This window comes from Euprymna scolopes, chromosome 46, assembly GCF_053919585.1.
Source record: "Euprymna scolopes isolate OS-2025 chromosome 46, ASM5391958v1, whole genome shotgun sequence".
NCBI lineage: Eukaryota > Metazoa > Mollusca > Cephalopoda > Sepiida > Sepiolidae > Euprymna > Euprymna scolopes.
The window spans coordinates 65907182-65931018 of NC_136527.1; the positions used below are offsets into that span (position 1 = coordinate 65907182).

The following is a 23837-nucleotide window of genomic DNA, read 5'->3' on the forward strand; positions in this document are numbered from 1 at the left end:
GACGCTACGGCCGCAGTAATACCACTGTTTTCAGAAGGAGATGCACTGGCTCTCAATTTGGAGCTCAGCAAGCAAGATCAGGTGACGCAGACGCTATCAAGGGTCGACTGATCAAAGCTTTTGCACAGGGGCCTTTCGAGGCTTTTAATAAGTTGAAGAAAAGGTGGACTGGTGAATCTGTTGGTGTCTACGCGAACGAGATAAGGAGATTGGATGAGTTGTCGGGCATCAGAAGACACGCCATGAGTCAAAATAACATTCATTACTGGATTCCTGGAAGAGATATCGAAACGTTTGCAGCAGGTCCCGGGAGTGGAGACACTGGATGTGAGTGAGCTGCTCAAAACTGCAAAGATCTTGGTGAGCACCCAGCCCACAGAGTCTGGAGGGACAACAGTAACGGTACAGCAAGATGTGGGTAGGAGTCTACCAAATACGCAGGTGGCATGCCTTGAATGTGGGGGACGACACAGGAAGTTCTTGCAACAGACAGTGTGTTATAAATGCAATTGGAGAGGCTATTTAGTGGTGAAATGCACGAGTTCAGGAAACTGGCAAGGGGAAGCCGAAGCGCCAGCGGCCGCACTGATTTGGGAATAGTGGCGCACTCACAGCAGATGCCCAAGCAGAAGATCGTGGTGGAAGGACGGGGAGTTATGGCTCTGATCGACACTTTCTGTACCACTACCATGGTGCACACAACCCTGGTCAGAAGATGGAAAGGCAAGGGTGAAGTAGTGGCATTCGATGGGTCGCGAGTGAAGTGTCGAGGGAGGAAGACTGTCACTATTGATATTGCTGAACACCACATGAGGGTCCATGCAATTGTCACCGATCATCTGGTGCCTGACATCCAAGCCATCATTGAAATGGATGTGATATGCCGACTTGGAGGCGTTATCATCACATGCAACAACGTGAGGTTTGGACTAGTTGTGTGCGGACTACTTGATCCTGCTCCAAGCACGCATGAAGCTGGTCAATTGGGGGTGAGTGGCTGGGAGAGACTGGCATGCAATATCACCCATTACAGGGGTGACTTTACTTGACCATGATTGACTGCGGGCTCAGGAGATTTGCCCTATGAAAGAAGCTACGTGGAGGAACAAGCAATGAAATAGCTGCACTCCTCAATGAGGTGTTTTTGGAGCGTGGTCCCGTGGAAGAGCTGTTAACCGACAACAGGACCACATTCAAGTAAGTAGCAGTGACGGAAGTAATGAGGAAATAGAATATCGAACAATTTTTCAGAGCTGCCTACAGACCCAGTAGCAACAGGATCGTGGAGAGAAACCACTGCAACATAAAGGCAATTTTGGAAAGAGGAGGCACCATCTACTGATATAATATGTCGCCTAGATTGGGACAAGTGACAGAGACGGTTCTGCAACTGTTAACGTTCGCATATTCCTGGGGATATCCCAGGGTTGAGCCGGCAAGCAGAGAGGCAGAAGCTACAGGGACCATTAAACTCGGGGATGAGGTATGGGTGAAGCCACCGGGGGCGCGCTGCAGCACACAATGGAGTAGAGGTCGTGTGACTGGGAAGAACACTAGAAACAACATTGAGGCATATTATCGACATCAGACCAGTGAAAGGCGAAGCAATGGAGGGGAATGTGCAGTAACAGGAAGAGGACGAGACACCTCAGAGGCCAAGTAGAGTGAGGCGACCGCAACAGTGGATGAGAGACTACGAAATATGATCTTGAGATCAAGGAGGTGTGTGGTCAGAAGCTAAGAAAAACAGAAGTCTTACCGTGGGTGTGTAGTGAGTGAGTTCAGGCTGAGAAAAGGAAAAACAAAGATGGCGGCCAGCATTTTATTACGTGCGTTCTCGCAAAATCTTGTGCGCGTGAAGTTGAAAACTGCAAAACAAGCTTCATTTTTCGGTGCTGGATAGATTCCAGATCTGGCAGGAGAGTAGATGCAACGTGAGTGGAGATTCTTCTTTCTCGGATTTATTCCCTTTTGTGTGTTTGAGGTGACTCGAGTCCCATTGGGAGGCACAGTCAGAAAATATCGATGAATGATGATTTTATGAAAAGAAAAGTCAATGTGGATAAGATATGAATGGGAATGAAATTTTGGTGCTTGCACTAAACTGCGAATACAATATAAAAAAACTCGTAATTTCTCTTTTCAAAGAGGGTTGTTTATTTTTTATATGGAATATACTTCCACAAAAAAAACTATTAAATCGTTTACAAAATAATAGGAATATTATTTAAAAAAAAAACGGGGTTGCGCGTTCACCAGCCATTTTTTTTTTTTACGTAATGAAATCAATTGAATTTTAGGAGTGAATTTTTTTCCAATTTTTAAACTTAAAAAATCTACCAAATTTTTCTATTGATTCAATTTTTACGATATTTTCAAGGTCAGTGTGAAATTTTATGCTCTTTCCAATAAACCGAATATAATATTTTAAACAAAAAGTTGTTTTTTTTTAAATTAACCCCCTACCATTTTGAAATGTCTATTAAAATTTAAATAATTAATTTACTCACCAAAGTTTTATATATCACAAATTGACATTAAAAGATCAATAAATAAAATATGTTAATTTAAAACAAAAAAGAATAGTTTTTTGGAAATTTATCTGTAAAGTCCAAAGTGTAAAACTAAAACCACGTTGATTTTCAAAAAAAAATATTTTTTATGAAAGCTCGTTATGCTTATATAGTCAAGTAAATACCGAGCGCTGACGGCAATTTTTTCTATTTCATTCAATGTTTTCTTTTTTTTTAGATATTTTTAAAAAAATCACTCGATAAAGAGAATCTAAAACAATATTGGTCGACTGGAGTTTTTGTTTAACGGCAAAAACTTATAAGTGAATGTGATCTTTTTACCTATGGAGGCCCCAAAATACGAATTTGGGTTAACAGCACAGAAAAAGATATATTACCAAGTCAGCATAAGATAATCGCGAAAAAATCAGAGATTTCTTTCCCTTTATTTGAGCAGTCAATAAATCTGAGTTCCCGGGTTTTTTTTTATCCTTGTGTGAAAAAAGTATTTTATTTAAAAAGGACATAGAATATAAGTAAAAATATGTATAAATTCTTAACAAGGAACATTGAAGTACACATTAAATAGAATTTTTTATAGGTAAGCGATTTTTTGGAATTTATATATATTTTATATAATCGAACTAAGTAAAATTTCGTTGATTTTCTTTAAATCTTTTTTTAAAGATAACCGATTTAAAAAAAAAACAAAACAAATATTGCATAATTTGCTATTAAACTTTTCATTTTTAAAATAATTTGGACTTTTCTGCTTTAATGGAAAAAAAAAAAGTTTGAATTACATTTTTCAGGTAGTTATGAGCTCCTTCAACTTGAATATATCAACTTACTACAATTGGGTAGTACGTTGATTTATTTAAGTTCATATACGGCATTTTAAATGGCCGATTCTGATACACGTAGTGCTTGTCCATATAAAGTCGACTGAACGATTTTGTAAAAATATGTCGTTTTAATTACGTATTTAACTGTCATGTAAAAATAATGAAAATTTATCGAGTAGAAAGTTACTGTTAAAGTAATTTTTATGGAAATTTGGTAATATATATATATATATATATTATACATATACATTATATATATATTGTATATGTATTATATATATTATATGTATATATTATATACATATTCTATATATATTATATATATTATATACATGTATATATTATATATATTCTTTTCCTGATCTACATTAATGATCTTCCAAATCATATCCTTACATCATTTGTAGACATTTATGCTGACGACACTACCATTTATGGTACCACATCTAAGACAGTAAACGAGCAAGTACTCTCCAATTCTCTCTCCTCTGATCTTGAGCATGTAGTACAATGGGGAAAGGAGTGGCTGGTTACTTTTAATGCATCTAAAACCAAGCTTCTCTCTTTACATCATCAACATTTTAATCCACATTTGTCATCAATTGAAATGAATGGCTCTCGTCTTCAGGAGGCCTCAAGTTTTGACAAGCTTCTGGGCTTGACCATTACTCCTGATCTTAAATGGAACACGTATATCAAATCTGTTGCCAAGGCCGCTGGAAAAATGGTGGGATCTTTCTATCGATCCAGTAGATATCTCACTGCTGATGCTATTCTCTATCTATATAAGAGCCAGGTACGTCCAAGGATGGAATACTGTTGCCACATCTGGGCAGGAGCTGCTAGAAAGGACTTGTCCTGCCTTGATAGAGTTCAAAATAGACTTCGTAGCCTCGTAGGAGATGTCCTTTTCTCCTCCTTACAACCTCTATCTCACAGAAGAGATGTTGCGAGTTTGTCTCTGATGTATCGTTATTTTCATGGAAAGTGTTCAACTGAGCTTCAATCTATGGTCCCCCCTCGCCAAACTTTCACAAGAAACACTCGTCTAGCTGTAAACACTATCAATAATTTCCCCCACTCTTTATCTGTGCCTAAACCTAAACGTAGATTCCATGAACAAAGCTATTTCTTAGAACTGCACGCCTGTGGAATTGTCTTCCGTTTTCCTGCTTTCCGGCTGACTACAATATGGTTGTGTTCAAGTCTAAGGTAAATAAGTTCTTGATGAGCCGTTCCATATAAGTTATTAAATTTACCAAATTTTCATTACTAATGATTACTATATTGACCAACTTCTACTGTACACTCTTTAACCCTTATCCTTGAGTGGCCTCTGGGCCTTGATAATGTGGTGATGCCTTTGTAAAAAAAAAATATATATATATATATTATATTATATATTACGTATATATATTATATATTGCATATATATATTATATATTACCTATATATATATTATATATATACATTGTATATTACATATATATATATTATATATTACATATATATATTATATATTACATATATATATATATATATTATATTACATATATATTATATATTACCTATATATATTATATATTACATATATATTATGTATTACATATATATATTATATATTACATATATATTATATATTTCGTAGATATATATTATATATTACATATATATTATATATTACATATATATTATATATTACATATATAAATTATATATTACATATATATATTATATTACATATATATATATATATATATATATTATATATATTATATATTACATACATATATTATATATTACATATATATTATATATTGCATATATATTATATATGACATATATATATTACATACTAGCAATCGGTGCCCGGCGTTGCCCAGGTGTTTTGAAGTGTATGCTGAGGAAAAAAAACGGTCAATTTTTTTAAACTTTGACCCCTTTTATGACCTCTTAACATTTATTGTTTAGGGATCAAGTAAAGTTAATAAGTTAGATCCATGTCCAAGGAATCTATATATAAAGTATCACGTGTTCAGACCTTAAATTTTAGGAGGAGTTTGGTAGAGTTCTCAAAGGTCTAATTGTTGAATATTGACCACTTAATCGCCACATTTCTGTCGAAAACCTATCACATCGATGTTCCCAAATCTCAGTACCCTGTATATCAAATTTCGAATCTGTAGGCTTAAAATTGACAGAGTTTTAGCGTAGGGAAATGCATGCACACAGACGCACAGACACACACAGACATTATCACTTATACATATATATATAAACATAAACATCATATATATAAGGATAATAGTACGAAGTTTCGAAGTTATCCATGTGTGTCCAACTGAGCATGTTTCGAAAATAATCTCGTATAAAAATTCGTCAATTCTTTGCATTCTTCAATTTCTTTGCATATTCAATAGTATTCTTATTTAAAAAAAAACGCAAAAAAACTGCAGATTTAAAAAAAAAAAGAAAAAAACGTAAAAAAATTGCAGATGTCTTGTGCGCATTTCAATATGGCGAGAAAAAAAGGCTAGATTGCGAAATTTGGCCTAAAATGGAGGTATTCTGCTAGGTACATTTCCAAAATGGCCACGTTGACGTCGTCGTGATAAATAATTGTTTTTCGCTGTAAGAACAAAACTACTTGATCAAATGTAGTGAAATATTTTTTCGGAGAACTTCAGTCTATAACAGTTGCGTACAATAAATTTTTTTTTCAATATTTCCATTTTTTAATGTCGTCACTAAACTGTATAAGTATCAAAAAGAAAATACAACTTTATACAAATTCCCTATTAGTTTTTTTTTTTCGGTTCTCTAATACGATGATCATCTTTATTTAACTATTACGTGTAATTATATTCATACAGATATTCTATATGATTTATATTTGCGTTATATTTGCGTAGAAATGAAGAAAATCAAATTTACTGTGTATTTATCGTGTTGCCATAACAACGTGACGTAGCCAAGGACGGTAGTGGACGTGAGTGTGTGTGCGTGTGTGCGCGTGTTTTGTTTCGTATCTTATCAACTTCTTCGAATCTATGTGTACAGTAATACAAACCCGTTTTTCGAGCTGAATAAATGTGTTACATTGAATAAAAACACGAAAAATATATCCAGTTTGGTAGAAAAGTAACTTATCTTGCCTTTGATAACATTTATTTGTTATATATAATATTTTATGGTAAAATTAAGAGCCTACGAACCATAGTTTTTTTAGGAGATGTGATTATTGGATTAACCAATCAGAAATCGTCTGTTGCACACACATCTCTGTTTTTATAGATATATATAGAAGATATAGATATAGATATAGATATAGATAGATAGATATAGATATAGATATAGATATAGATAGATAGATATAGATAGATAGATATAGATATAGATATAGATATAGAAGATATAGATAGATATAGATATAGATTACATATCTATTATATATTATATATTACATGTATGTATTATATATAACATATATATATATTGTATATTACATATATATTGTATATTACATATATATTATATATTGCATATATATATTATGTATTACATATATTATGTTATATATATATTACATATATATATATTATATTATACATATATAAATTATATATTACATATATATATTATATATTACATATATATATTATATATTACATATATATATTATATATTACATATATTATATATTACATATATACATATTATATAGTACATATATATATATTATATTACATATATATATTATACACATATATATAATTTATTGCATATATATATATATTATATTACATATATACATATTGCATATATATATATATATTACAAATATATATATATTATATTACATATATGATGATTGCAAGGTCTTGTCAAACGGGTGCCACTCGCTCAGACACGAGCCCAAAAATGACTTCCATCGCTACAGGACCATTAAAATAGACAAATGCGTGATGGAGTATCTATACACAGATGATGTTACAGTCTTAGCTTTGTACGACAGCTAATCTCTCTGTCGGTTCAAAATGTTGATATCCAGCAACAAGCAAGAGCAAGATAGCCAGCAACAATTTAAACTTAAGACCAGCTTAGTACGGGTACTGGTCTTCCGCTTTATGGGCTTTTAAATTAGAGATTTGCTTCTCCTAGACAGGTTGCGGGAGCCCTCTCCACCCCAACGCACACACACAAACACACACGGTGCTAGTAAGCCGTTGACCCAAAAACGGGTTCATTCGCCCTTTGGAAGGTCTTGTTTTTTAATCCTTCAGGGAGACTAGCCACCGTCCTCACCAAACAAGTCTGGTGGGGGAACCAGTTAAGTCGCTGGTGACCCGACCATGAGGCATGTAGTACATATATATATTATTTATTACAGACATACATATTATATATTACATATATATATATTATATTACATATATATATATTATATTACATATATATATATTATATATTTCATATACCTATATTATATATTACATACATATATATTACATATGTATATATTATATATATTACATATGCATATATTATATATTACATATATATCTTATATATTACATATATATATTATATATATTATATGTTACATATATATATATTATATGTGACATATATATATTATATGTTACATATATATATTGTTACATATATATTATATATTACATATATATATATTATATATTACATATACATATATTATATATTACATATACATATATTCTCAACGTTAAAAAACGACCCTGGTGTCTAACTCTGTTCCGTGGGAATGTATAGTAAATAGGTACATATACATATATTATATATTACATATATATATATTATACATATATATTATATATTACATATATATTATATATTACATATATATTATATATTACATATATATATATTATATATTACATATATATATTATGTATTACATATATATTATATATTACATATATATATTACATATATATATTACATATATATATATTACATATATATATATTACATATATATACATATATATATTACATATATATACATATATATATTACATATATATTACATATATACATATATATATATTACATATATATACATATATATATATTACATATATATATACATGCACATATATTACATATATATATTACATATATATATATATACATAATTAACATATACATATATATATTACATATATATATATTATATTACATATACATATATTATATATATATTTAGTGCCAGCAAAAAGAAATATATGTTATATATATATATATATTATGTTACATATATATATATATATATATATATATATATATATATATATATATATATATAATCTTACATATATATATATATTATATTACATTATTTCATCTTCATAACAACAATTAATTTATTTATTTATTCACCAATTTACTACGCAATAATATACACTAGTGTTGTTTTACAATTTGTCATTACTAAGCATTGTTCTGAGAAAGACAACTTTATTTTACTAAGCAATTCATTCATTTTTTTATCCCATATTTTAAGACTCTAATAATGCTGTCAGTAAGTTTTCACGAGCGGTTTACGAAATCATACTTGTATCTTTTTCGTTCTTTTTTAGGAGGGGAATTCAATTATAGAACTTGTGTAGCTTTTAAACAGGTGCTCCTGCAGTTTAATTAACCGTTTTTTCCGTAAATGACGAACTTATATTCACCCAGCAGAAGAACCGTTTAATATTTCACAAAAATTCTGTTTACATTGGGGGTGGGGTCCCCTCCTTTATCATAGAGTGATGTGGGGGGTTAGTGGGGTGACATTTGAATGAACCGCCCTGGGTGATGTTTACTTCAGCTACATCATTGTTTTGAGCAATGTCGTTTTGTGTGCTGAAGCATACACGTTGTCACTACCCAACTCTCTACCCATAAGAAATTACATTGGTCACTTTACATAATGAAAACAATATTTTTTTTACATTTTTATCTTTCTTGAAAAACATATATACAGGTGTATCTTAAAAAAATGTCCTGTAATGACCAGTTTGTTGGCAGATCCCTTGCTGTGGGTTATCATGATTTTGAATATTTAAAAACGTGATAATTCAATTACTTATGTCTTTTCTATTCGAAGCTTTACCATTTCAGTGTATGTTCATAAATATTTTATTGTATTCGAAGTGTGAGTACATTTTAATAAGTATATCTTGTTTAGTGCGAGAACAGTTTTTTTCTAGTGTGGGAAGAGAGGATAGGTGAGTGATATTTTTGTGTTTAAATTTTTTTTTTCATTTTTTTTTTATTTCAGAGGATTATTTTTTGTAAATACTGATTGATCCTTAATAAAATACATTCTCTTATTAGGAATGATTTTGTTTTTTGATTGAAAAAGATTTTGTTTTTTGATTGAAAAGGATCATTTTTTTTGTAAATAATGATTGAAACACATTCTCTTACTTTTCTATACTTTATGGTTATTCCAGATTAGAGGACTTGTTTCTCTTAAACTTGGAATCGGCCTGTATATGAAGCTTTTATTGATGTTTTAATTATCTTCATTCAAAACCAAACGCTTTCACATTTCCAAAAATCCTTAAACTGTGCATGGTTGCATTAGAGTAATTACTTGCAGCATTCATTTATTAAATTAGTCATTTTAAGTCAATAATAATTCGATTTAATACATTTTTATGAAGCTATAATAGTGATATGCTACCAATCTAAAATAGATTTTCTGATCATCATGGAAACAAGGCCGATAGCCATTAGTCACGTGCTGTCGTGTAATGAATGAATGTGTGAATGTAGGATTGACATGAAACTCTTAAAGATGACCGAAAAATGGACTGACATGACTTAACAAAAAATTATATTTGATAAAATTAATAAATGTAATGTCCATTTCATATCTATGATTTTCAATGTAGACAAAGTTCAGTAAAAAATGTTAGGAGTGTTAAAATTTATACATTTGTTTACAATCAGCGTAAGTAAACAGACGATATCAAATCAAGTGTGCGTGAGTTGGCAATTGTAGTAAGTAACATGCAAAACGAAAAGGGGGTAATATATTTGTTAACATTGTCTTTGATTTTTTTGTCTCAATTGTATAAGGAGAAATCTGGTGGATGCAAAATAACAATTCTGACCAATTAAAAAATCTACAGGAATATAAATTATAGTAAAAAATCCATAAAAATATTGTTTCTCTCCTTTTTTAATTTTAGTTCAGGTACTTCTTTCCTAAACCAACGCTAGATTTCTTTATCAATTACATTTTTATCTGCGTATATATTTAATAAATACTGCTGACTTCTTTAGATCATGATTGATTTGTTTTAGTTGCATATTTAGATTAGATTACATGTTTCTATTTTAATTAAAATCGATACAAGGTGGAGCCACATTATTGACAGTCAGATACATTGTTCAGAGTTGATTATTTAAGAGCCATGAATTATAAACAGATCTGAAAAATCTCAATGATGACTTGATTACTACATTACAAAAAATTAAATTTGATCAAATTAATAAAAGTAATGTCCATTTCATATCTATGATTTTCAATGTAGACAAAGTTCAGTAAAAAATGTTAGGAATGTTAAAATTAATATGTTTTTATATTTGTTTACAATCAGCTTAAGTAAACAGACGACAGCAAATCACGTGAAGCCATTGATGTATGTTTAGTAAATGTGCATTATTTGTATGAGGAAAAATCTGGTGGATGCAAAATAACAATTCTGACCAATTAAAAAATATACAAGAATATATAGTAAAAAACTTCATAAAAATATTGTTTCTCTCCTTTTTAAATTTTAGTTCAGGTACTTCTTTCCTAAACCAACAACAGATTTCTTTATCAATTACATTTTTATCTGCGTATATATTTAATAAATATTGCTGACTTCTTTAGATCAGGATTGATTTGATTTAATTGAATATCTTGATTAGTGTTTCAATTTGTATTAAAATCAATACAAGATGGAGCAACGTTCCATTCTTTATATGATCATGTAGCCATAAAAATATTTATGTAGTCATGCATAAACTTTAAAAGTAACATTAGTTTCTTCATAAAGATATTCCTGACTTATTAAAAATCAACAAGAAATCCTTAAAATGTTCAGTTCTCTTCAGTATGAGTTTCAATATGTTTATTTAATTTATTATTTTCCCAAAATGATTTACCACGAATTTAAAAGAATATGGCTTTTCCCTTTTTTTTTATTTTACTTTTGTTAGTTTGAAAAGATCAAGGGGCTCCTTCCTGGGGCTAACACTTACAGTTTAAATTTATATCCGAGGGCTCTTTTAAGAATAGACACTGTTCCCTTTATGTCCGCTATATGTATTTCCTTACAGCTTGGTTTTCCAGGGATTGCTTCTAAGTATTTTTGAAGGGTCTTTTTTATTAGGCTAGTTGCTCCTGTCACAACTGGTATAATGTTTATTTCTTTCAGAGACTATGTTGTATTTAGATCATTTTTTAGGTCCTGATATTTTATCTTTTCGGTTCTGCTCGATTAAGGCCAAGTGTGCATTTTCATGTGTCTAGTCAACGATGATTTCTGTGCAAAGGAACTCGCACACACCTCACAATCGTATGGTTTTTCTCCTGTGTGTGTTCTTCTATGTATTTTCATGGATGCCATTCGTGTAAAAGATGCCCCACACACGTCACAAAAATATGGCTTTTCTCCAGTATGACTTCGAATATGATTAGTTAGATTCTGTTTAGTTGTATACGATTCACCACATACAACACAAGAATATGGTTTTTCCCCAGTGTGTATTCTTATGTGTGTCGTTAAGCCTGATTTCTGTGAAAATGACGCTCCACACACATTGCAAGAGTGTGGCTTTTTACCAGTATGAGTTCGCACATGTATTTTTAAGTTATTTTTCTCAAAAAATGATTTACTGCATATTTCACAAGTATGTGGCTTCTCTCCAGTGTGTGTTCTCACATGGTTTTTCATGGTTGACAATAGTGCAAATGATAATCCACACACACCACATGAATATGGCTTTTCTCCAGTATGTATTCTACTATGTTTTTTCATGATTGACATCTCTGCAAATGACATCCTGCACACATCACAAGAATATGGCTTTTCTCCAGAATGACTTCGAGTATGTATCGTTAGATTCTGTTTAGTGGTAAATAATTTACCACATACATCACAAGAATATGGCTTTTCTCCAGTATGACTCTGGATATGTATTTTTAAGTTTCCTTTCTCCAAAAACGATTTACCGCATATTTCACAAATATATTGATTCTCTTCAGTGTGTATTCTAATATGTTCTTGCATGGATGCCATTTGTGTAAAAGATTCCCCACACATGTCGCAGGAATATGGCTTTTCTCCAGTATGACTTTGCACATGAATAATTAGATTCTGTTTAGTTGTATATGATTTACCACATATATCACAAGAATATGGCTTTTCTCCAGTATGACTCCGGATATGTATTTTTAAGGTTCCTTTCGCCAAAAATGATTTACTGCATATTTCACAAGAATATGGTTTCTCTCCAGTATGTATTCTAATATGGTTTTTAATAGTGGACAATAGTGCAAACGAAATCCCGCAAACATCGCAAGAATATGGCTTTTCTCCAGAATGACTTCGAATATGTATAGTTAGATTCTCTTTAGTTGTATACGATTTTCCACATAACTCACAAGAATATGGCTTTTCTCCAGTATGAGTCCGGATATGTATTTTTAAGTTTCCTTTCCCCAAAAATGATTTACTGCATATTTCACAAGAATATGGTTTCTCTCCAGTATGTGTTTTAATATGTTTTTTCATAGTGGACAATAGTGCAAATGGCATCCCGCACACATCACAAGAATATGGCTTTTCTCCAGAATGACTTCGAATATGTATAGTTAGATTCTGTTCAGTTGTATACGATTTACCACATACATCACAAGAATATGGCTTCTCTCCAGTATGTATTGGCACATGTTCTTTTAACTTTGCTTCCTGTGAAAATCCTCTTCCGCATATATTGCAACAAAATGCTTTCTTTTCCATATTAAAATTCGGCATTTTAGCAGAATCTATGTTTTCTTCTGGAAATAAATAACAAGACTATTATTTTGAAAAATTAACTAATCACCTTTGACAATCAGAGCATTTCGAATATGTTAGTTTTGTATGGTTTTCATTGTCTTGTTTTATTCAATCCATTTAAATCTTTAAGAATGAATTTTCTAATTGGATTATCTGTAAAACAAAGAGAAAATAAAAATACATTATGACATATAATTTGCCAATGTCAACAGTATGATAGGAATTGACACATGAAGATATTATACATTTATAAAATAGACTTGCATAACAATTCTTATTATTAAATTACATTACTGAGGATATTAGGATAATTTATTTTTATTTTGACCAAAGATTATATAAGGATCTTTTGAGATTTCATTATAAGCAATAGAAAATATGGAAAACGTTTGCAACCTCTAGTGTACATAGTTGTATGAGAGTTATTCAAGAGTTCTATAAATCAAAATAAAGATCCAGATACTATTTGATACATTCAGATTTTTAAAACAAAATAAAATACAGATACTATTTGACAAATTCAAATTTTTAAATCAAAATAAAGATCCAAATAGTTGCCAGTGGCCATTCAACATAGATGTGTGCGGTCGATACTTAAGCATATTCACAAAATTAATTGATATTCACAAAAATGATCCAATCTTTAATGGAATTTTAGGGACACCTATTACATTTCGGTTATAATTCTTGGATGATTTTATTTTATTATGAAAACCCATTCATATTGTCAACTTAGTTTCATTTTTGTAGGGAAACGTGTGACTTACTTTACTAGCACATGTGCATAATTCAACGAGTTGGTCGTTGAACGAAATGAAGAAGAAAGAAAACAAAATGGCTGTCTCATCTCTTTATATGCTTGCAATATTACCACCTGATATGCAGATGAGATGCTCCTGGTTGGAAATAAATGAGGGTTGATTTTTCAGAGAGCATGTTCATTTAGAAGTTGGATATTGAAGAAGTAAGTTTGATCAGCAGAACTGCTTCTGCAGTTGAGAGAAGGTGTGTTACGTATATGTAAGTTTCAAAGTTGGAAGTTTGGATAACAGTGTCAAACTTAACTAAGAAATTGTTGATGTGAAGGACAGAAGAAATGACACATGGGTTATTTTATTATATTTTTATCATTATGTTATCTGACCCTCCTCAACAGTATTATGAAAGTTTCTTTATTGCATGTTACTATTTATAGTAAAATCAGATGTTTCAAGTCAAACCTTCTTTACTATCGAGACTAATTCCCATTCTGCTAGGCTGTCACACTCTAATCGCACAGAACTTGCTAATGAAATCCGTCTGAACATTTCTATCTCATCATTAATCCCAAATTGTCATCTTCCCTAAACGTTTTCCAGATAATGAAATCCATTCCATATTAAGACGCTTAACTCCAGTAAAGTATTAACAACTCCATTTTATTTCAGTATTTAATTTGTGTATTTCTGTTTTATTAAATGCTAGCTTTTTTCTAGTCCAATACCGGCTTCCATCTTATCTCGAAATTACTTATAACGGCACCAACTTACTTTCGGAAGAACCCCCCCCCCACCATCAGCCTTTTCTTTTATGTCGTAAGCTTCTTAAAACGTTACTAGCTTAAGTTCAGAATAAAATCACGACTTTCAACGGCTAATTTAAAAAAAAATAAATGTTTTGAACGCTACTAACTGAATTTCTTTCAATGCAGTTTGCAATTTGGAGACGGAATTGTTTTTGTTGAGATAAGTGATTTCAATCATGCTTTTTATTTTAGATTTAAAATATTAACAACTCCATTTTATTTCAGTATTTAATTTGTGTATTTCTGTTTTATTAAATGCTAGCTTTTTTCTAGTCCAATACCGGCTTCCATCTTATCTCGAAATTACTTATAACGGCACCAACTTACTTTCGGAAGACCCCCCCCACCATCAGCCTTTTCTTTTATGTCGTAAGCTTCTTAAAACGTTACTAGCTTAAGTTCAGAATAAAATCACGACTTTCAACGGCTAATTTCAAAAAAAAAAAAATGTTTTGAACGCTACTAACTGAATTTCTTTCAATGCAGTTTGCAATTTGGAGACGGAATTGTTTTTGTTGAGATAAGTGATTTCAATCATGCTTTTTATTTTAGATTTAAAATATTAACAACTCCATTTTATTTCAGTATTTAATTTGTGTATTTCTGTTTTATTAAATGCTAGCTTTTTTCTAGTCCAATACCGGCTTCCATCTTATCTCGAAATTACTTATAACGGCACCAACTCACTTTCGGAAGAACCCCGCCCCCCACCATCAGCCTTTTCTTTTATGTCGTAAGCTTCTTAAAACGTTACTAGCTTAAGTTCAGAATAAAATCACGACTTTCAACGGCTAATTTAAAAAAAAAAAATGTTTTGAACGCTACTAACTGAATTTCTTTCAATGCAGTTTGCAATTTGGAGACGGAATTGTTTTTGTTGAGATAAGTGATTTCAATCATGCTTTTTATTTTAGATTTAAAATATTAACAACTCCATTTTATTTCAGTATTTAATTTGTGTATTTCTGTTTTATTAAATGCTAGCTTTTTTCTAGTCCAATACCGGCTTCCATCTTATCTCGAAATTACTTATAACGGCACCAACTTACTTTCGGAAGAACCCCGCCCCCCACCATCAGCCTTTTCTTTTATGTCGTAAGCTTCTTAAAACGTTACTAGCTTAAGTTCAGAATAAAATCACGACTTTCAACGGCTAATTTAAAAAAAAAAATGTTTTGAACGCTACTAACTGAATTTCTTTCAATGCAGTTTGCAATTTGGAGACGGAATTGTTTTTGTTGAGATAAGTGATTTCAATCATGCTTTTTATTTTAGATTTAAAATATTAACAACTCCATTTTATTTCAGTATTTAATCTGTGTATTTCTGTTTTATTAAATGCTAGCTTTTTTCTAGTCCAATACCGGCTTCCATCTTATCTCGAAATTACTTATAACGGCACCAACTTACTTTCGGAAGAACCCCCCCCCCCACCATCAGCCTTTTCTTTTATGTCGTAAGCTTCTTAAAACGTTACTAGCTTAAGTTCAGAATAAAATCACGACTTTCAACGGCTAATTTCAAAAAAAAAAAAATGTTTTGAACGCTACTTACTGAATTTCTTTCAATGCAGTTTGCAATTTGGAGACGGAATTGTTTTTGTTGAGATAAGTGATTTCAATCATGCTTTTTATTTTAGATTTAAAATATTAACAACTCCATTTTATTACAGTATTTAATTTGTGTATTTCTGTTTTATTAAATGCTAACTTTTTTTTTTTTTTTTTCTTTCCTCGTACATATGTTTATTTATCTACCGAGTTGATAGCAAAAATTACGAATTATACTCATTTTTAGTGCGTGTGAGGGGAATCTATCACCATACTTTCCCTTAAACACGTCTGTTGGACTTTTATTAAGTACAATACTTAATAGTTTGTTTTTTTTTAATGGAGAGTAGAAAACGCATTGTGGATGCGTTATCGGCAGCTCCTGTTACTCTCGCTTCTTCTTATTTGTCCCTCAGTCTTCATTTTTTAAATGAGTGATTTTTCGGACAAAGGGAGAAGAAAAAGCTGTTTTCTAGGTTGGCAGTATTTTTGCGAACAGTTTGCTGAGATGGCGGAAATTTTCTGTTTCTATGTCTATCCTTGTAGCCATGTCACTAGTAAGGGTGCTGGAGGTAAACGTTTTGTCTGGGCTGACGTTATCCGCCTGATAGTCAGGGACCCGAACCTTGGATTAACCACTAAGGAGGCTGTCCTATCAGCAGGTGCAAAGTACTGGGGCTGCTGTATTGCCATTTGGTGAATGGATTCTGGACCATGCAGTAGCTTCTGGTGGGGCCTCTCGATGCCATACTAGTGGGTAATTGTTACGGCTTTACCTTATCATTAGCTACAAATAAAAAAAAAATTCTTCGTTTCTTTTTCTCTCTTAATTTCCCCTCTCTGTCCTGCTCTAAGTAAATCTGTCGACCTAGTCCACAAATTCCAAAATTTCATCATGACAAGTTTCAAGAAAAAATACACGATTAAACCCGGTTATACAACTTCCAACGTAGACCCCTACTACCATGTCTCCTTCTCCAACATCAGGGGTCTTCGTTCTAACCTTCCAGAGGTTGAAACCCAATTACAGGAGACTAAACCAGACCTTTTATTTTTAAGTGAAACTGGCATTGGACAGGCTATTTCCCTAGATGAGTTTGCAATTTCAGGATACTCTAACTTAACTTCTAAAACTGACCCCCAAGATCGTCATGGGCATGGAATATGTGCCTATATTAAAGATAGCTTTCCATGTGGGAGGGACATCTCCAGGGAAGATCCTAACTTACCCTATATGTGCTTCCGGGTTGCTTTAGCTCACACTACTGCATTTATATTTACTCTCTATCGCCCCCACAACAGCGGAGTTACTATCTTTCAAAGCATATCTGAGAAAATTGACCAAGTCCTTTCTACTTATCCTTCAGCTAACATTCACATATGTGGAGACTTCAATGTTCACAACGTCGAATGGTTGACCCACTCAAACAAGACCGATCATGAGGGGAGGTTCTGTCATGATTTCTCCATTGCCTATGACCTCACTCAGATTGTTCAGGAACCTACCCGTGTGCCCGATAATGACGGCCAGTATGCGAGCCTACTAGACCTTTTTCTCACAACTTGCCCTGAACTATGTTCAGTTTCTGTTCTGTCGCCTCTTGGATCTTCCGACCACTCTGTTGTATCAATCAAGATAAAAATGAAATATAATAAGTCCCCAGGCGTACCTCTTCATCGTACAGTATATCGATACACTAAGGCTGACTGGGATAGCTTCCGTACATTTATATCTGATCTACCTCTGCATTCCATGTTTAAAAAGGATGTGTCCTCTATAGTATTAGACCTAACTGAATGGTTAATTGTAGGTATTGACCATTTCATACCCTCTAAAAAGTTTCAGCAAAAACCTAACAGCCAGCCATGGTTCTCTCCAGAATGTGCTGCTGCCATTGCGCACAGAAATCACTTTTTCCACTGCTTCAAACGTAATAGATGTATGGAAACTAAAGCCGTTTTCAGGACTGCCAGCAACCATTGTAAGAAAGTAATAAGGAACGCAAGAGTGTTGTATGCTCAATCTGTTAAGTCCAAAGTAGCTGAGCAGCGGCTTGGTTCCCACCAGTTTTGGCAAATAGCAAACAGAATCCTGAACAGAAGCGTGTGCTCCATCCCAACTATTATCAATGGACCTGAGGTAATCTCGTCAGCATCTGACAAAGCCAAACTCTTTGTCAAGAACTTTGCAGCTAATTCTACCCTTTGCGACCAAGACCGCCAACCCCCAATATTTCCTCCTGTATCAGAAAACACGCTATGTGATATACGTATATCTGTATGTGATGTTGCGAAGCTAATCAAAAACCTTGATTCGAGTAAAGCAACTGGCCCTGACGGTATTCCAATTATAGTACTCAAAAAACTTCAACCTGAATTAGCGCCCATACTTACAAAACTGTTTAAACGTTGTCTTAAGGAGAATAGTTTCCCATCTCCCTGGAAAATCTCATCAGTATGCCCTGTATTTAAGAATTCAGGTGATCGCTCATCCCCCTCTCAGTACAGGCCAATAAGTCTCCTGTGCGTCATGAGTAAGTTGCTAGAATCTGTGTTAAATACAGAAGTAATCAAACATCTCAACAAAAATGACCTTCTTAGTGACACTCAATATGGTTTCCGTTCTGCTAGATCTACAGCAGATGTCATTACAGTTATATCGCATAGGATTAGCAAATCTCTCGACGGTGGCAATCTTTCTAGGGCAATTGCTCTTGACATATCTAAAGCCTTTGATAGGGTATGGCATAAAGGTTTACTTCATAAGATCGCTAGCTATGGTATAGCTGGAAAAGTCTTCTCAATTATTAAATCATTTCTCTCTGATAGGTTCATAAGAGTAGTAGTTGAGGGGCAAAAATCAGAAGCTCACAGTATTAATGCCGGTGTCCCTCAGGGATCCATCCTGGGCCCAACTCTTTTCCTGATCTACATTAATGATCTTCCAAATCATATCCTTACATCATTTGTAGACATTTATGCTGACGACACTACCATTTATGGTAGCACATCTAAGACAGTAAACGACCAAGTTCTCTCCAATTCTCTCTCCTCTGATCTTGAGCACGTAGTACAATGGGGAAAGGAGTGGCTGGTTACTTTTAATGCATCTAAAACCAAGCTTCTCTCTTTACATCATCAACATTCTAATTCACATTTGTCATCAATTGAAATGAATGGCTCTCGTCTTCAGGAGGCCTCAAGTTTTGACAAGCTTCTTGGCTTGACCATTACTCCTGATCTTAAATGGAACACGTATATCAAATCTGTTGCCAAGGCCGCTGGAAAAATGGTGGGATCTTTCTATCGATCCAGTAGATATCTCACTGCTGATGCTATTCTCTACCTATATAAGAGCCAGGTACGTCCAAGGATGGAATACTGTTGCCACATCTGGGCAGGAGCTGCTAGAAAGGACTTGTCCTGCCTTGATAGAGTTCAAAATAGACTTCGTAGCCTCGTAGGAGATGTCCTTTTCTCCTCCTTGCAACCTCTATCTCACAGAAGAGATGTTGCGAGTTTGTCTCTGATGTATCGTTATTTTCATGGAAAGTGTTCAACTGAGCTTCAATCTATGGTCCCCCCTCGCCAAACTTTCACAAGAAACACTCGTCTAGCTGTAAACACTATCAATAATTTCCCCCACTCTTTATCTGTGCCTAAACCTAAACGTAGATTCCATGAACAAAGCTTCTTTCTTAGAACTGCACGCCTGTGGAATTGTCTTCCGTTTTCCTGCTTTCCGGCTGACTACAATATGGTTGTGTTCAAGTCTAAAGTAAATAAGTTCTTGATGAGCCGTTCCATATAAGTTATCAAATTTACCAAATTTTCATTACTAATGATTACTATATTGACCAATTTCTACTGTACACTCTTAAACCTTAATCCTTGAGTGGCCTCTGGGCCTTGATAATGTGGTGACGCCTTTGTAAAAAAAAAAAAAAAAAAAAAAAAAAGTTGATTGGGATGCGCTTCACAACTTCCTATATGGCGTTCCATGGAGTCCTATTTGTGGTATGGCTCCGGATGCTGCTGTTAAAGAGGTTCGTGGGTTTTGTTCATCATCAGTTTCAAAGCAAACCTTAGTCATCATCTGTGTGTGCATCTGCCCTTGTCTATAAAAATCATTACTTCAATCATTATCTTCACGATTGTTCTAAGACAATCGTACAGAAGAATGAGCAATGCCTCCAAGACAATCGTACAGAAGAACGAGCAATGCCGCCAAGAGAGCAACATTTGAGGTTGGCTAACTATTCTCAAAGTATTCATGACTATCTCAAAAGGTTGGTCCTTGCGATGTTTGGGGGATCTATAATAGTCTCATTAATAGTAGCAAGCATGTCATACTCTTTTTAATAGTTTTCATACTTTAAACATCTAAGAGTAAAGCTGATCTTTTTGCATACAATTCCCTCATGATTGTGATGATTTTCTCCAGAATTTGCTTTAAAAAATTCAGAAATTTTTAATTTCTAGATTCTGTAATTATTAATCAAAATATTGTTGCTAGAATTCTTGTTAGTTTTGACTAATCTAAGGCGTTCAGTCCTGGTTTTGTTGTTCACAAAGATTGTATTCTTGAACTTTCTCCTAATCTCTCAAAATAGTTCAATCTCCTTGTCTCAGTCCTGTTTAATGGAAAGTTTGTTTATATTTTGGAAGGTCTGGGCCTCTTTATTGGCTTTTGCCTTTTTCGTTCAACAGCTGATCTACTTTCTGTTCTCACTTAATGTTTCTGTCAAATTATGAATAATTCAGGAGAGGATAGAGACATTGACATTTCAAAGGCGTTCAAAAATCTGTGGCATCGCGGTCTTCTGCATAAAGTTTGAGATTATTATATTTTTGGGCAAGTAAGCCTCTGGCCGGCTTTGAGTAGGATTGAAACTGCTAGCTTCAGATAATTCTCACCTGGAACCATAGAGATTACACCTCTCTATTCACTACACTAAACGTGGTGAGACACTATGGAAGGCAGTAATTGCTGAGAATGCAGTTAGGCAATTTGGAGTTCCTATCTCGTCGTGGTTACAACCTGATGAAAGCATGAGGGATTGGCCGAAACGTAATGAAACAACAACTAAGATGAGGATAACAGTCCGCAATAAATAAATTATTTCTGTCTTATTTTAAGGTTCTTGATAATTTGCAGCAACGTATCAGTAATTTGATTGGTCCCTTTCTTCTCTATAGCAACCTCTCTTTCACAGACATAATGTTGGTAGTCTCAGTCTTTTCTATAAATACTATTATGGGATGTGTTCTTTCCTACGTTTCTATTTGTCCTGCTTGTTTAATTTATTGATCTAGTGGTCGCCATCAGTTCGTTGCTTTAATATCCAATTATAATACAGCTTTCTATTCCAGTAGCTTTTTTTCTAAAGGACTTCAAGGTTGTGAAACTCCCTTCCTGCTTACTGTTTTCCTTATACCTACAGCCTTGGTCTTTTCAAAACTAAGATCACTAGGTATAACCTGTCTTTGCAATGATCATCTTTGTTTTTGCCAGCTGCATGGCTGCATGACTTGGCTTCATGCCTTGCCTCAAGCAATAACCATTAAAAAAATTACTGAACAAAAGCTAAGGAACGATCCTGTTAATATTTGTTTTGTGAACAACATATAAACAAAATTTTATATTTGGTAAAAACTAATAATTTCCATGACTTCTATAACAGACACGACAGGAAAACAAATGAACACATATCTAAAAAAAATGGCAGAAAAACTAGGAGACCTCCAATCTGTAGTGGAATGAGGACAAAAATGGATGGTCACATTCAATTGTGCCAAGACTAAACTTGTTTCCGTCAATAATTACAAGAAACCTTCTCTTCCACTAATAGTAATGGCCAAAGACTTTATCTGAAAGCACATCTTTTAAACTCCTAGGTCTAACGTTCATAGGAAACATGAGTTGGAACAATTATATTGAAAATATTGCCAGGACCGCTGCAAGGTAGGTTCTCTCTACCATGCTAGAAGGATACTAACGCCCGAAAGTATCCTATATAGGATAAGGCTACCATTCGCCCATGTATGGAGTATTGTTGTCATATTTTGGCTGGTGCATCTGCTACTAGCCTCTCACTCCTAGACAAGGTTCAAAAGAGAGTTGCTAACCTGATAGGTCTTGAACTGTCATCTAAGCTGCATCACTCTGTACTTTAACAGTGAATGCTCTGACGAACTGCAAGCACTCGTACCCTCTCGATGTAAATACCACTAACAAACCCAAGCAGCTAAATCCCACCCCTTCACAGTAGAGATCCTTAGATGTAAGAGAGCCTTCTACTCCAGTAGTTTCTTCCCCAGAACCGCTAGACTTTGGAATTACTCTTCCGGGTCCCCGCTTCCCTAACTGTACTGACATGCAGAAGTTCAAGTATAACGTGAACCAACACCTTGCTGCCCAACTCCCTACATAGTATCCCTGTAGCTTATGTTCCTGATAGTAGCCCCCTACATCAAAGTGGCAATGTGTCTTGATTATGGTGAAAATTTTTTTTAAGTCAATGCTGAAAGGATATAAGTTGGAATTGTTACGAACGGGTACGAGAATCATTGACTTCTGGTTTACTTTATTGCAGATAAGAACGAGTTAAACTTCATGATTGCAAAAAAAAAAAAAAACCCTAAAAAACTAAAAGATATATATCGTATTGCATAGAATTCTGTATTACCATTCCTCGTTTATATGCAAATACGGAATATTTACTCATTTCTCATAACAAAGCAAAAAAGAAGTGTAATGGTTTGGACGCGCCTCTGTCATAAAAAGAACATTTAAAAGTATTTAAATTCAAATGATACTTACATTTTGTTTGGCAATCTGTTTTCAACAAAGAAACAATAATAAAATATGTTAATTCAAACGAGGTGACTTTGACGCGTGGAAATTGACATTGAAAATGGCGACCGGAAAAGCAATTTCGCAGAAAATTAAAATAATTATTTTCATCTTCTATATATTAATACGCTTGTAACTATCTATCTATCTATGTGTGTCACACTTTCCGGCAAATTTGATTGGTTGAGAATAGCGGATTACACATTAAACGAACGCTCAAGGCAGTTAATTTGCTTGTACGTACGGTGTCACGTCATCATCATCGCAAACATTAATTAATGAAACGCGTCATCATCATCGCAAACATAAATTAATGTGAATTATCTCCCTTTATTGTTCAATCTTTATCATTCCCAAAAGTTCCCGAACCAAAACAAATAATAATAATAACTGTCTATTTATGGTTCCGGATTATTTTAAAG

The 23837-nt window shown here is 33.3% G+C and overlaps 1 protein-coding gene across 2 annotated transcripts in view; it reads right to left on the reverse strand.

Annotated features, from left to right (window-relative positions):
* The window catches only part of LOC145271459 (uncharacterized), a 43379-nt gene extending 19616 nt beyond the window's left edge, over positions 1–23763 (reverse strand). Inside the window, exons 1-2 of one of the 2 annotated variants that reach the window (XM_080126980.1) lie at positions 23383–23763; positions 8792–13598 (exon numbers count right to left, since the gene is read on the reverse strand). In XM_080126980.1, coding sequence (XP_079983106.1) covers positions 11883–13421 — 1539 coding nt within the window. In that variant the 5' untranslated portion in view covers positions 13422–13598; positions 23383–23763 and the 3' untranslated portion in view covers positions 8792–11882. Of the gene's footprint in view, positions 1–8791; positions 13599–23382 lie in introns of those variants that run through there. The other variant, XM_080126981.1, reaches the window with a different exon arrangement.
* Between the last annotated feature and the right edge of the window lie 74 nt (positions 23764–23837).